Raw genomic sequence first — 16,063 nt, forward strand, 5'->3', positions numbered from 1 at the left:
ATGAATGGTCTCAGAATGCTTTACTGGCAATACACAGGACTGATGATAGCGCTCACCTATTCTTCTCCGGACAAGTTTTTTATTGGATGCCCCAAACATTTGTAAAGGGGATTAATCAGGGAAAATTACTTTACCCCCCTGTCCTCAGCAGTCCAATCCCTGTACATTTTGCAGAATATCAGTCTGTCCCTAATGTGTTTGCTGAAAAGAAGTGGCTTCTTTGCTGCCCTTCTTGACACCAGGCTATCCTCCAAAAGTCTTCTCACTGTGCATGCAGATGTACTCACACCGGCCTGCTGCCATTCCTGAGCAAGCTCTGCACTGGTGGTGCCCCGATCCCGCAGCTCAATCAATTGTTGGAGATTGTCCTGGCGCTTGCTGGACTTTCTTGGGCGCCCTGAAGCCTTCTTCACAAATTCAGTGGAAATGTTTTTTTATGGGATGAGGTTCATTTTTATGACAAAGAGGGACTTTGCAATTAATTGCAATTCATCTGACCACTCCTCCTGGAGTGTATGCGAATTACCATCATAAAAACGGAGGCAGCAGACTTTGTGAAAATTATTATTTGTGTCTTCTCCAAACCTTTGGCCACGGCTGTACTGTACCTATGTACACGTATATACAGTATCTCACAAAAGTGAGTACACCCCTCACATTTTTGTAAATATTTTATTCTATCTTTTCATGTGACAACACTGAAGAAATGACACTTTGTTACAATGTAAAGTAGTGAGTGTACAGCTTGTATAACAGTGTACATTTGCTGTCCCCTCAAAATAACTCAACACACAGCCATTAATGTCTAAACCGCTGGCAACAAAAGTGAGTACACCCCTAAGTGGAAATGTCCAAATTGGGCCCAAAGTGTCAATATTTTGTGTGGCCACCATTATTTTCCAGCACTGCCTTAAACCCTCTTGGGCATGGAGTTCACCAGAGCTTCAAAGGTTGCCACTGGAGTCCTCTTCCACTCCTCCAAAAAGACATCACAGAGCTGGTGGATGTTAGAGACCTTGCACTCCTCCACCTTCTGTTTGAGGATGCCCCACAGATGCTCAATAGGGTTTAGGTCTGGAGACATGCTTGGCCAGTCCATCACCTTTACCGTCAGCTTCTTTAGCAAGGCAGTGGTCATCTTGGAGGTGTGTTTGAGGTCGTTATCATGTTGGAATACTGACCTGCGGCCCAGTTTCCGAAGGGAGGGGGTCATGCTCTGCTTCAGTATGTCACAGTACATGTTGGCATTCATGGTTCCCTCAATGAACTGTACCTCCCCAGTGTCGGCAGCACTCATGCAGCCCCAGACCATGACACTCCCACCACCATGCTTGACTGTAGGCAAGACACACTTGTCTTTGTACTCCTCACCTGGTTGCCACCACACACGCTTGACCCCATCTGAACCAAATAAGTTTATCTTTATCTTGGTCTCATCAGACCACAGCACATGGTTCCAGTAATCCATGTCCTTAGTCTGCTTGTCTTCAGCAAATGGTTTGTGGGCTTTCGTGTGCATCATCCTTAGAATAGGCTTTCTTCTGGGACGACAGCCATGCAGACCAATTTGATGCAGTGTGCAACGTATGGTCTGAGCACTGACAGACTGACCCCCCCCACCCCTTCAACCTCTGCAGCAATGCTGGCAGCACTCCTACGTCTATTTCCCAAAAACAACCTCTGGATATAATGCTGAGCACGTGCACTCAACTTCTTTGGTTGACCATGGCGAGGTCTGTTCTGAGTGGAACCTGTCCTGTTAAACCACTGTATGGTCTTGGCCACCATGCTGCAGCTCAGTTTCAGGGTATTGGCAATCTTCTTATAGCCTAGGCCATCTTTATGTAGAGCTACAATTCTTTTTTTCAGATCCTCCAGAGAGTTCTTTGTCATGTGGTTGAACTTCCCCCAACTTGCCCCAGCATGAACCCATGCTGGAACTAGTAGTCCTCCACAGCTTTAGATCTAAGGGGTTCATGATGGGACTAGTAGTCCTTCACTTTTTGTTTGGGGGGGGGGTCACATCCTTCTCATGGGTTCATGCTGTGAGACTTGTAGTCCATCAGTTTTGGGAGGTATGCACTTCCTAAATGTGAAGGACTGCAAGTTCCAGCATTAACCCCTCAGAGCTGAGGATGTGACACCCCCTCCTTACTAGTGAGTCACAACATGAGCCCCTGAAATCTAAGAATGTGACCCCCCTCCAAAAAAAGTGAAGGACTACTGAGGGCATGAAAGCCCCCCAATTAGTGAAGAACTATAAGTCCCAGCATGAGCCCCTGAGATCTAAGAATGTGACCCCTTAGATCTCACGGGTTCATGCTGGGACTTGTAGTCATTCACTAGTTGGGGGGGGGTCAGGTCTTCAGCTCTGAGGTGTTCATACAGGGATTTGTCTGCACTGCTTGCATTTTAGTTCCTGAAGCCATGGTGGTACAAGTCCCCCAGGGGAAATTAATTGTTTACCAGAGCAAGCAGGTATTTAATCTGTACATATGTGCATAGGAATTTGTTCATATTTTTTTCAAACTATAGTCCGGCCCGCAACAGTGTCTGAGGGACAGTGAACTGGCCCCCTGTTTAAAAGTTTGAGGACCCCTGGGCTAGAGAGTTATATGACTGGCATTTTATCTACACAGGGACAAGTGTTCCAGCCATTGATTTCTTTTGCATGTATCTTTTTTGTAAGTTTCTATTATTTGGTTTGTTTTGCAGGATCGGGAGATAAGGTTTTGGCCCTGGCAAGCCTTGAGGTGGGAAGCACAAAGAAGTGAAAAAAATGGAGCACACCAGAAAAAAACTTTATTCATGATTATGTTGCTTTGTTGAGCCCGGATATCATTCTAGAGCAGTAATTGTCAAACCGCGGTCCGAGCACTGCAAGTCTTCAGCCATCTGTCCTACCCTGCGGAAGGGAGCTGTGTCTGGTTGTGGCTGACCGGTGAATGTAAGTTAGCATTCACTGTCCTACCAGGACTAGATGGGGCTAATGTGAATTGGAACCAAGCGTGGCCACAAAATGGCAAATGTATGAAAAGTGCGCTAGGTGGGAAATTTTTTTTTTTTTTCTGAACATCAGCCATTTACAATCCTTGTTTTATGTTCATACCAGGTGGTGGGTTTCCTTGAGAAAAGGGAAGTTTCCATAGAGCTTATGGAGCACCGGAGGTCGCCAAGGCCTGGGTGCCGCTAGCTTTAATAGTTCCAGAGTTTAAGTAAAGTGTTAAAATTCCTTCTCTGTTAACTTGCTTGAGTCTTGCAGCCAGAGTATCCGCTTTACAAGACAGGTAACTAGCATATTTAGTAGTATATCAGGAATAGCAGCCCCAGATACTGAGCAAAAAGAAAAAATAAATCGCACTTATAAAAAAAAAACATGATTTTACCTTCAAGCGACAACTATCTTGCGTGATATACACAGTTTAAATCGTATAACCTTTGCTATATTGCACTAACAATGATTGGTGTCCATAATAAATCAAATAATGTCAAAAATAATGATAAAAAAAATAAAGTCCTTGGTTGAAAATCACCACCATCCACCACCTTGAAGATGTGATCCTTTGTGACACCGCCACCACCAAAAGCAAAAATGTTCGCTTACCAGCCGTATTGACCTCATATTAAAGGAGGTCAATAGCACTTGTGGTTTAATATCCAGCCAGGGCCTTTATAACATCTAAGGATCCTCCTGCGACTCGCACATCGATCTTTCTGACAATGTTGTCATAGGGGTATCCCAGAACACAAAAAAGGCTCCACATATCGTAAAATCGTTAACACATTATTACATAAGCCATTAAAGGTTACACTTACATTGCTTTAGTATCAAAATTGCCTTAAAACAGAAGCACCGGCCGGCACATAAACAGTAGCCGTTCCTTCCGGGATTACACGACCGCAGGGACATCAGCACATTACTCCAACCTATGCATTTTGTCGCACGACTTCTTCTGGGGTACAGGCGGCGTAAATAAAATATTAAGTCAGCTTATCTACAGCACTTCCAGATGATAACAACAGATTAACTAATTTAGTTTTTTTTATTTACGGCGCCCGTACCCCGGAAGAAGTCGCGTGATGAAACACGTAGGGTGTAGCAATGTGTTGATGTCGCCACGATTGTGTAATCCTGGAAAAACGGCGTAAATAAAATCTGTTATCATCTGGAAGTGCTGTTGATAAGCTGACTTAATTTTATATTTACGCCGCCTGTCCCAGAAGATATCAACTTGTGACGAAACGTGTAGGGTGGAGAGACGTGCTGACGTTACTGCAATCATGTAATCCCGGAAGGACGGGCTGCTGTTTATGTGCCAGCCGGCGCTTCTGTTTTAAGGCGATTTTGATACTACTACAATGTGAGTGTAACCTTTATTGGCTTTTGTAATAAAGTACTAACGATTTTACGCTCTGTGGAGCCTTTTGTGTTCTTGGATACCCCTATGACAACATTGTCAGGAAGATCGATGTGTGAGTCGCAGGAGGATCCTTAGACGTTATAAAGGCCCCGGCTGGGTATTAAGCCACAAGTGCTATTGACCACTTGTAATACGAGGTCAAAACAAGCTGGTAAGAGAGCATTTTTGCTTTTGGTGGTGACAGTGTCACTAAGGATCACATCTTTAAAGTGATACTAAACCTTCAAGCATGCATTCTCTATATCTGGTCTCCCTCAGTACACGGGAATGCAATTATTTAGATCCTTAGACTTTACAAAGGCCCCGGCTGGGTATTAAGCCACAGGTGCTATTGACTCCCTGTAATACGAGTTCAATACAAGCTGGTAAGTGAGCATTTTTGCTTTTGGTGGTGGTGGTGTCACTAAGGATCACATCTTTAAAGTGCTACTAAACCCAGGAGCCTGCAGTCACTATATCTGGTCTCCTACAGTACACACAACATGGAAATGCAATTATTTTAGTAAATATAAACTGCTAAATACCTTTTCTTATCAGCAATATATAGCAGTCTTGTTACTTCTATCAGTGTCTGGTAAAAGCTTGTGGTAGGAGTTTTCTGACTGTCCTATGGGGCTGCAGGACCCCTGATCCTCTGTCTGGACAGTGCTGATTGGTCCTGTGCTGATCACATACACTCTCCAAAGAGAAAAAAATTCTCCAGCATTACACTCCAAACTGAGCATGTGCAGAGTGACTCCAAAGGCTCGGTCTTATCAGCAGATGGATTGGGGACAGTGGAAGGGAGGGGAGGATCAGACAAGACAGGATCAAACAGCCTTTTTACACAATGCAGAGGATTAACCCCTTAGGTTTCACAGTGAGTATAACAAGAATTCTTTACTGCATACTCAGACTGATTTTACTGTTGTGGGCTTAGTAACACTTTAAGGTGATGGATGGTGGTGATTTTCAACCAAGGACTCCTTGCATGTGGATTTTATTTTTGAAATATTATGGACACCAATCATTGTTAGCGCAACTCAGCAAAGGTTATAAGCTCCCAATACTGACCCAATCACTGGAAATGCTAGTTGTCTGGCTGTCATTTTGATGTTTTGAGTCCGTGGCCCAGGACTAGGAAATAATCAATTATGACTTTTCTCTTAGTTTTATTTGCCGCCTGCTCATTGCCAATCAAAAGTACTGAAGCCAAGCACAAGTTTCCAATGCAGGCCAGCAATGACACTCTCCTGTATTGATATAATAGCAGGTAAACTTTACACTGCACTGGGTGACACAGGAGGAAATCACAGCAAGGAGTTATGTTAGTGAAGACAGAGACAAAAGGGATCAGGACAAAGTGACTAAAGCTGGCCATAGATAGATCGAACTTTTGCTGGTTCAGCAGGGCCTTGACACATTTTGATCTATGGTCGTTCCTGCTCAACAGGAGTGGATCTAACAGTTGACTTCTGTCCAACTAAACTGTTGGTATACTTTCATCAATCACCTGGCTGCAACTGCTAATCAGAGTATTCTGACAGCAGAGGAGTCCTGCTATCAGAAAACAATGACACAGCAGGATTCCTCCATCCACCTCACATCTGGATAAGGAAATGGTTCTTTTTTTTTTTTGATCGACTTTCTGCATGATCAAAAAAAAAAGACACCTTTGGCCAGCTTAAATCTCCTGCAAGCCCACCCCGTTCCCTTTACTTTACTTTTCCCTGCCCCTTACTGGGAATGCTTCCAGGTATGGAGTATCATATTGCCTCCTCCCAAGATGGCGTGCTCATGGCTGATCAGCCAATTGCCAGGGCTTGATTATGTGAGAAGGAAGATGATGTCATCAGCCCTGTGTAAGCTCAAATGTAGAGCTTTCATGGAGTTTGGTGCTTGCCAAAAGAAGCCGAGGCGGAGTGCAGGCAAGGTAATTATAGCTGGTTCGGAGGGAAGCCTTTCAAGAGAACCTGTAACTTTACCATGAATTGGCAAAGTCTCACTAGTGATTTTTGACAAGGACAGACGCAGATGAAGCTTAGCTAGTCCCTTTTTATTTTGGCTTGTTTTAAAAAGGTTCATGAATCATGGAATTTTGAGTATCATTGTTCTAGAGGCTGTTGTATGTTCTCTTCCCAAATTGTTTTGCATTGAAATGAAGCTTGGGTTCTATCCTTGCAGAAGGACTGAGCACTTGGATGTATGTGTAGGTCTGTTAGCTTGACTTCTATTGTAATAGTGCGACCGTCCATTCTCTTTTTATCTTTTTTTAGAAGCCACGGAGTGGGAGACAAGTGTTCATTACCATTTTGACTTTATATGCACATATTTAATGTTTTTTTTGTTGTTTTTGTTATAGGGTGAATCATAACTGTAGTGATTTGTGTTTTTTTATGAAATAAAGAATAGTGGGTTTTGAGCAGCATGTGTTCATTCTTTTTTTTTTTTTTTTTTTTTTTTTTTATATCAAAACAACTTTATTGTGTACCAAATAATCACAAATAATGTACAACAAGAAATAGCAGCATAGAACAACGCCATGAACAATAACACAAGAAATATAAAGGTCAGATTAACAGATAATAAAAAAAAAAGGGATACAAACAACTGCATCACAACCACTCATAAAAGGACAATTATCCAAGAAAGGCAGGGGATCTCCGATAAAGCTGGAACCAAAGAGTACAGCAAAAGCTCTATTCCAAGGCTTTAAGATATACAGGAGGAAGAAGAGTTCAACCACCTATCCCAAACTTTATTATATTTACCAGGGCATCCCCTATTGATATAGATCAGTTTCTGAGAGTGTTATTCACTTCATTGATCCAGGCCGCCAGGGAAGGTGAGCAGGAGGAAGAGAAGCCGAGAGTTGGGAGAGATTTCCCCCTTCATGTCCAGTCACCGTGCTGGGAAGAGTCAGAAGTCATCCGACCATAGAAGACTCATCAGAGGAGCTCCACATCAACCTCCAGAACAGGACACCATCAGCCAGGTGGAGAATATATGCAAGATCCCTCAGATATTGATCCATGTATAAGAAGCTACCTGTCTGTCTGCTGATAAGGGAAAGAGTGTTCTTTACAAGGGAGATTTATGCGCCTACTAGATTTTATTCTGGTAAGAGGCTTGCTTGAGTGATCTCACAAGGAGTTTTGGCAGCACTGGTGATATTGTTTGTTCTTCACAAGTTTATTTGTATCAATTTGGCACCTTATCTTTTACGTCGGGTAAGGAGAAAATCCACAAGGTGGTGGGAGTCTACACATTTGTTTGAAAAGCCCTCTGTTTTTTCATATGTTGGAACCATCACCTGATTTATGAACATTTTGGTGGAAGAATATGAAATATTTGGGACTATTTTTGTTTTTGAATTCACTGTGTATATAATTTTTTCACAGTTCCCTTATTAACTTTTTATTGGAGCACCTGTTCATGTCACATTTTACCATCGTGATTTATGTTTGACCACTTGTTTTAGGGCACCACATACCACATCCCGCCAGGGAAGGTATAGTCGGCTGAATCCACCCTCTAGCCAGGAGTTTGCGGTCACTAAAAAAGCGTTTCTTGCAGGAATTGAACCGTGTGTTTGTCTATTTCATCATCCGGGAAAAGCCCCAGCAGGCATAGTCTGGGGTTGAGTGACACAGGAGCACCCATCTGGTCATGCAGAAATTGGACAACCTGAGCCCAAAAACCCTGCACTTGCGGGCATTGCCACAGAAGGTGTTCAATTGTGCGGACTGACAGCAGACATTTAGGGCAGTGAGGGGCACGGGAGGAACTAAACTTGGCTATACGCTCAGGAGTAAGGTACGCACAATGTAAGATGCAAAGTTGAGTAAAGCAGTCGGACATTTTGGGGGACACATATTTAGCACACATCAATACATCCTCCTAATCCTCATCCACAACCTCCCCCAGTAACCGTTCCCACTTGGGCTTCAGATCATAATCTTGGTAGCTGCAGGGGTTATCATCATCTCATGAAACAATGCGACCAGCCTCGGATGGTCGGTACCCACCAAGACCCTCGTCAAATCTAGAGGTTCCAAAGTAGGACATTCCCCGGAAACTGGGCCCGCAGGGCATGGCTCAACTGTAAATAACGAAAAAACATGGAAGACAGAAGGGCAAACTCTCGCTTAAGTTGGCGTGTGTTCATTCTTTAATTGTGTTTTACTAAATGTGACTTGCTGCCATGGTCAAACAACCCCATGACATTCGTGTATATCTCCACTGTTTACTGCCTGTCTGTGGTCTGTGTCATTTGTAGGGTTTGCAAAAGTGGGGAAGGGCATGGATCATAAAGTTTCCTATTAAAAGATATTTAGACCCTAGGACAAAAAAGTAATTTCATAATCGTACATCACAGGACACAGAAGACTTGATATTCATGATACTTATCTAAAGGTTATGCTGCCACCTTTAGATGAATGGACACTGACTAAAAAAAGGAAGTATCCTCATGCAGCTCAGCTAAGCCTCAGTTTGTAGCTAGTGTCCTTAGGTGATGGATGTGCCTCCCTGTATCCCTCTGAAGTTCTTTTTTGCTCTTGTTCTTTTATCCTGGCCTGTTCCAATACCCCTAATGAGACAGATTTTGGTTTTGGGTTCTGGCAGCTGCCAAGAAATTCCAAGTGCTTCCAGTGCACCCTCACTTACAGGCAGTGATGTATGTCGATTGGGCTTACTGTAGAATGTTTTTTACAGCCAAAATGTGTCAGTGGATCTGTGATAGTGAGCCCTTGTAAATCCCCAGCTCAGAATTCCCCAGGGCGTGGAGTCTAAGCCCTAGCCTGCTTCTTCACCAGGGCCCCTGATGGTGGGGATGGACTTGAACTTCAGGTGAAATGGCTCATCCCCCACACTGATCTGTCTGTTTTCAGGGTCTGGCAAAACTATGGCTGTGGCATACGTCATCAATCAAGAACTGAAAAGAAGATGCACTGCTCAGGAAGAAGCAGACTTAATCTTGTCATTGTCACATTTTGGTCCTTTTTGTCATACACATTCAACTAGGAAAATTGGCAGGTAAATTTTCTCATCATTCAGCAGCTGAATTTGGGATAATGGGCCGTTCACCCAGAGATGACCACAGAGATTTGTCTGTGATGGGGAATGTCAGATGTGGATCTCTTGGTGTATAGATTCAACAACAAACTGGAGAAGTTTGTGTCCTGAAACCGTGGATCCCTAAACGTTTGTGGTAGATGCCCTGGTGACTCATTGGGATCAGTTTTCTCTCTGATCTGTGCTTTCCTGCCCCCCTTTGCTTTTTTCTTGGCTGTTGCACAGAGTAAAGGTGGAGTGCCCATTTGTTTGAACTTTTAAAGGTGGAGGGCATTGCAGGGATTCTGATTACACTGGCTTGGCCAAGAAGAACGTGCTATGTTATCATCCTAAATCTCTTGGTAGACAAGCCATTGGCTGTTCCAGATTGGCCAGATTTGCTATGACAGGGTCCAATCTAACATTTTGCTTTACAGTAACTGGGTTTTATGGCATGTCTGTTGAAGCCGTATTCGTACTTGGAAAGCTTTTTTTAGCCTGGCTTCAGGCTTTGTAAGTTTCATCCCTGACAGTTTGTCATGGGGTGTATTTTGGCTTTTCTCCAGTTCAGAGATGTCTCCTGGCTTTATGTACCATCAAGGGACAGATATTGGCCTTGGCCATTCTTTTTCAGAGGTTTATTACATCTCATTCATTAGTTAAAGTTTATGTGCAGGGTGTTACACTATTTCACCTGTGCAGCCCCCTTTGTCTCAGTGGAACCTTAAATTGGTCCTGCCTGTTTTGCAGACTTTTCCCTTTAAATCTCTACAAGATTTCTTTGCAATTCCTTACGAGCAAGGTTGACTTTTTGGTAGCCATTACCTTGGCTTGCAGTTTTCGGCGTTGACTACACTTTCTGGCAAAGAACCTTTCCTGGTTCTTCACCAGGATAAGGTGGTGTTGAGGCCTCTGTCCTCTTTTCATACCTTTTTGTCCTAATCCTAAGCCTCCTAAGGAAAAGGGGCTTTGCTCTTTGGATATTGTTCAAGCTGCTTGAAATTATCTGAAGTCTACAACTTCATTTTGACAGTCTGATTCCATGTCTGTTCTGCCTGAAGGTGTTCTTTTTGATCTACTTTCTAGGTGGATTCATCAGCTAATTTCCCAGGCCTATGGATTTAAAGGCAAGGTTCCTCTTTTCCCAGACAAGGCCCATTCCACCAGGATTGTCAGTGTCCTTAGAAAATCAACCGCAAGAGGTTAGAGGCTCCCTTTAAATCCCTCTTCTTCCTGGCAGTGTCAGGATCGACGTGGCAGAGCCTGACACGTAGAGGGAATTCTCACCTGATAGAGAGCCCAGAATGCTACGCGTAATCCAGGGGCAGAAATGCCAAACGGACACCTTGGCGGAAGACACAGGTTCATCTGAGGTGTGGGGTCTAAGTACTAGTCGGTGTTCACCAGAGCTCCCGATGGTGGAGATGGATTTAGCTGCGTGCTAGCACCAGGTCGCAGTCCTTAGGGTCACCCAGCCAGGCGAAGAGCAAGTCCAATAGCGGATAAACAGATCAGGATAAGGCAGAAGCGTAGTCGGGACAAGCCGAGGTCAGGGCGGGCAGCAGGCGAGCAAGGTCAAAGGTAACCTGGGTCAAATGATCAGGAAACAGGTACAGGCACAGGAGACACGGGAACAGCTGAAGATCAAACAGCACAGGCCTAGTGTGGTTGCTGCACGTAAATAGGCTGTTCGGCACAAATGGTGATTTGTGCACGCATGCGCACAAACGTTTGCAAACATGAGAGCGCTACGTAAGGACACATATTACAGCAGAAAGGCTACCAGTGCACCTGCGCACAGTAGTAAGCTTCTCACAGGCGGGCCCCAGCATTCAACCAGTGGTTGCTTCCATGTCAATCTGTCTGACCAATGCTGTCAGGACTACTGTGTTAACCGTATGTGGACACACTTTTCCAGATCTCCAGGAGGTAGTTGAAGTTTGGAATAAACTTCCAGCAGAGGTAATGATCCAGTCAACGGTAAATGGTTTCAGATATGCTTGGGAGAAAAATGGATCTATACTCAGACAAAAAAGTTAACGTAAAAATACAAAACGTGTATGAAAAAAAAAAATGCAAAGGCTCAATGGACTACTTGGTCTTTTTTCTGCCGTCATTCTATGTTTCTATGTCTTTCTATCTATATGAGAAGAAGAAACCTTTGGTTTAAATGGTGGTCAGCTGAGATCCTATGCAAGAACCGCCTCAAGCAATTATCCTTTTCTTTAACAAAGTGTTTATTGACAGTGACTCGCTGTTCAAATTGAAATAAAGTGTACAATGAAAAATCTGGATGGTGACCATATTAAATATGGAAAAACAGCCAAATAAAGTGTAGTAAAACATACTTTAAAAATAGTATATCAGGAGCAAAGGTGGTCCTATCCAGTGAGATAATTTGTGGTCAAATGACCAGCGGGCATTAACGAGGAGATATGACCACTCCAAGGTTAAACTTGGCTTAAAACTGGCTGGCTAAAGGGAATACCCAATAGCCAGGTCCTTTTGGAGGGAGGGGTGAGAGAGCAATATTAAGGGTCTTGGAAGAAAAAAGTGGAGAAAAGGTTAGGGAAACTGTTAAGGAACGGGAAAGTAGGGGAAAGAAAAAGAGAGAGAGGATCCCAGTGGATTTCGGAGTAATTACCCTTTTGAAGGGGATAGCCTGTTTAGTACCTGATTGGAGAAGTAGATCAAGGAGACCACATATTATAAGAGTTTTCTCCCCCCCCCCCAACAAACAAAGGTCGGTGCTTCTATGAGTAGAATTTCTACTCCTGAGGCTAGAAAAGCTTCCATTTATCCCTCTTAGTCATCCAGTTCAAAAGCCAGGAACATATTTCCATAGGAAGGCATGGTCCTCTAAAGCAGCTAAGACTGGTTTCAAGCCCTCTTTCCAGTGATGGGGCAATCCCTTCTTAGCCTTCTGGTCCCAGGCAATTTCAGATGTCCAAGTTCAGGGTCATTTCCAGGGACTAAATGAGTTTTACCACTTTGCCTCCTCCCTGCTTCATTTTAGGGTGGATCTGTTTCTTGCTGTTCAACAGCTTCTGTCCCAAGGGGTCATTACCCCTGTACCAAAAGAGAAACTCATTCAGGACTTCAACTTGAACCTATTTACAGTTTCCAAAACAACTAGAGCAGTCCACACCATTTTGGACCCAAAGACGCTGAACTACAGGTTCCGAAGTTCTGCATGAAAACTGCCAGATCAGTCATTACTTCCCTCATTCCGGGAGACCTTCTGGGTTCAGTAGATGTTTATGGATGCCTACTTGCACATTATTATCATTCATTCCCATCAATGCTCGTGGGATTTATGGTGGGCAATCAGCATTACAAATTTGTTGCTGTTCCCATTAACCAGAAAAATGATAGTGGTAGCTATATATTTTTAATATATACTTCTGTATGATGTAATGAGCTACTTCCAGCACGATACCTGTATTTGTGGATTTCTTTATTTGAATTACTATACAGTTGGCAGTTGTTATTAGATTTTACGGAAGGGCGGTACTAATGGGCCAAGACTATGAGGTATTTAATATTGGGTGATCATATGTCTTTTAAATAAGGTATTACCACTTTGCAAAAACATTTTGTAAAAAATACTTTTTTATACAATTGTTATGTATGTCTCATTATGGGCACATAAAGGTGTAAAGAGATTTTTTAGGGAGATGCCCTTGCAGGCTTCCCTTTTTTTGCCAGTTTCCAATCACCTGAAGCTAGCTGCATATAGCCCAGTGTACAGAATAAAGATCCTGTGTCCAATGCTGTACACCAATCAACAGATTTTACGGAGTCAAAATCCCATTATATTGCAGTTTACCACTCCTTAAAGTGGTTGTAACCGTAAGAAAAAAAAAAGATCCTGCTCCCTTAGAGCAGGTGCTTGTGCTGTCTAACCTGTCCCTCTCTAAGCTGTAAAAAACCTGGTTGATCCTGACTGTGTGTGCTGACCACAGTAATAATGGCTGGTGATCCCTAATTACCGTGGTCAGTTTATGTACCTCCATCATCCGCTACCCTCCTATCTCCCCCTCCCTCCCTGCCTGTCAGCTCCTGAGTGTGTGAGCCATCACTGCCAGTAAAGGTAAAGAAAAATTACTGCTAGCTCCTCTGTTTTATCAATCTATCCTACATTGTATAAATGTTTTTATAAAACGATGCATGTAAATACCTTCTCTCATATTTTTTATGGCCAGTCACGTGACCTCCAGCCACTCTTCTTCCCCATCTAAGGGATACAGCGGGAGGGTCTGAGTGGCCAGCACAGCGGTCACGTGACCTCCCCGTCTGACGTCTAAGGGGGATCTTGGCCCCTCCCGCTGTAGCCCTTAGATCGGAGGTGAACAGCGGCTGGAAGTCACATGACTGGCCATAAAAATATGAGATAAGATATTTACAGGCATAGTTTTATAAAAAAAAAACATTTACACAACATAGGATAGATTGGTAGAACAGAGGGGCTGGCAGATATTTTTCTTTACCTCTACCACCACTTTAAAAGTGGAAGCTAGATTTTTCTTTTCTAACTTTTTTTGTTTGCAAATGTAGAAAATTGCCAGTTGACCTTTCCAGAAATCCAGTCTTCTTGTAACTGTGGATGGAGCTGTTCTCTCAAATAAGCTATTTTTTTTGCAAACTATAAAACACCTTTTCCCTATGTAATGGATAGCAGTTGTCCATTTCAGGAAGGCAGCGTAGGGTGAAAACACTGCTACTGTCCAAAAGAGTGAGTGTTGTCACTCTAGCACAGGAAGTGTGTTACAGGCAGAACCACAAAGTGAAAATAAAGGAAACTAATGCAACCACCACCTTTCAGGATTGGTAGTTTGCAATTGGTACACATAAGCTTGGTGCAGCGCTATATCAAAAACTGTGCTCCTCACTGACCAAATATGAACCTCCAACTAATATGCCTTTAAATCCAACAAGTATAAAGTGCCAATGCTGTGAACAGTATTGTACAACTTATCAATACACTGTGCAAATTAAAATTGTGCCAAACCAATAATCAAAAACATTCTTCCAAGTCCAATGCGTATAAAAGTGCTAGTGCTGTAAACCAATTTTTCTGAACTCCAGTCCTCCAAATACCCCCAACAGGTTATGTTTTTAGAATTTCCCGCAGATGAAACGGCTGTGGTAATTACTAAGGCTGTTAAACTGATCAAACCACCTGTGCAAAATAATGGGAAAGCCTGAATACATGACCTGTAGGGGGTAATTGAGGACGGGAGTCAAGAAACATTGCTATAAGCAATAAATGTGTCCACTCTTCGTGCAAACAATAAAGTGCTTCTCCAGAAGTCTGTGCTTCTTCTTTATATCATCCACATTTGTGCTCCACATCAGCCATAAAGTGCCTGTTAATCACACCCCACCCATTTCAAGTAGCACTTGCCGAATAGTGGTGACCCCTTGGGATTAATAAACAGGTCAATAGGGCTTTGAGTGAGGTCTCCTTCCTCCTGATGTCCTCTTCTTATTTGGTTTTCTAGAATGCCTACTCACCACTCTTTCCACTTCCAGACCACAAGACTGCAATCGTGTAATACTGTTTATTAAGCCACCTAAAAACAAATATCTGCACTTACAGGGTTCAAATGTAGGTAACAGCTCCCTTATAATTCAATGGCACCTTTACTTCCATGCAAGATGGCTGTGCGCTCCACTGCGCTGGATGTGACATCACCGGATGTGACCTCACAAGCGTGGCACCGCCCATTGCATTTCGTCCATGTGACATCTTCAGGGGATCGGGGACCAATCCCATTTGTAGGCTCCTTGTATCTGTGAGATAGAAATGGAAGATGTACAGCATGTAAACATCTAACAGCATGCTGTATTGCCAGTCTGAATCACACATGAGAGCTTGTGAAAATGGGGGTGGCAGAGATGATTAAAGGGCTTAGGATACAGCATGTACAATGTGAGATATTTAGATGTCGTCTGAAAGTCCTGAAGGTGGATACTCTGCCCAAGCATTAGATCCTTGGGCCACCACCAACACGAGAGGCGGTTCTTGTAGTGATCGGCCACTATCGCAGTCTATACAACGTTCCATAGAGATAAAGAGGAACCACTCACCATGTAAAAGCCTCTAAACCATTTATCTAGTCTTACAACAGATAGACTGATCCTTCTGATATAGAGACCTCCCTAACATATTTTAATCGGCCAGGAGGTTACTCATGAGAGTGAGCGCCTGACCAAGTGAAATGCGTCAACAATCTGTATATTGAATGGATCAGTCAGTGTGCTGGAAGACTAAATAAGCTGTTTTGGGGCTTTTACATGTATAGTTGGTGAGGTCTCAGCTTGCAAGATTGGACTAAATCCCATTGTTTTTGCGGCTGTTCTAAATTAAAGGGCTGCAGATCTTTTGGAGAAAGATGATCCGCACACCGGTAGTTGCGTTTAAAAAGTCTTCATCTTTATTCAGAAACCACAGAACACAACTCCTGATAAGATCAGTTGACGAGTTTCAGCCTATAAGGTCTTAGTCATAACTCAGATCTTTTGGCCATGCATCATGGTGAGTTTCTAATTAAAAGATTAGTGTAACTAGACAGCCACAGAATACAGAAATGATAAAAAAATCT

At 43.2% G+C, this 16,063-nt stretch overlaps 1 protein-coding gene across 1 annotated transcript in view; it reads left to right on the plus strand.

Moving 5' to 3' along the window:
• LZIC (leucine zipper and CTNNBIP1 domain containing) overlaps positions 1–3,355 on the plus strand; it is a 38,544-nt gene extending 35,189 nt beyond the window's left edge. Inside the window, exon 7 of the mRNA XM_082274388.1 lies at positions 2,716–3,355. Coding sequence (XP_082130514.1) covers positions 2,716–2,774 — 59 coding nt within the window. The 3' untranslated portion in view covers positions 2,775–3,355. The remainder of the gene's footprint in view (positions 1–2,715) is intronic.
• Positions 3,356–16,063: the final 12,708 nt, after the last annotated feature.

This window comes from Pelophylax lessonae, assembly GCF_965119305.1.
Source record: "Pelophylax lessonae genome assembly, chromosome: 12".
Taxonomy (NCBI): domain Eukaryota; kingdom Metazoa; phylum Chordata; class Amphibia; order Anura; family Ranidae; genus Pelophylax; species Pelophylax lessonae.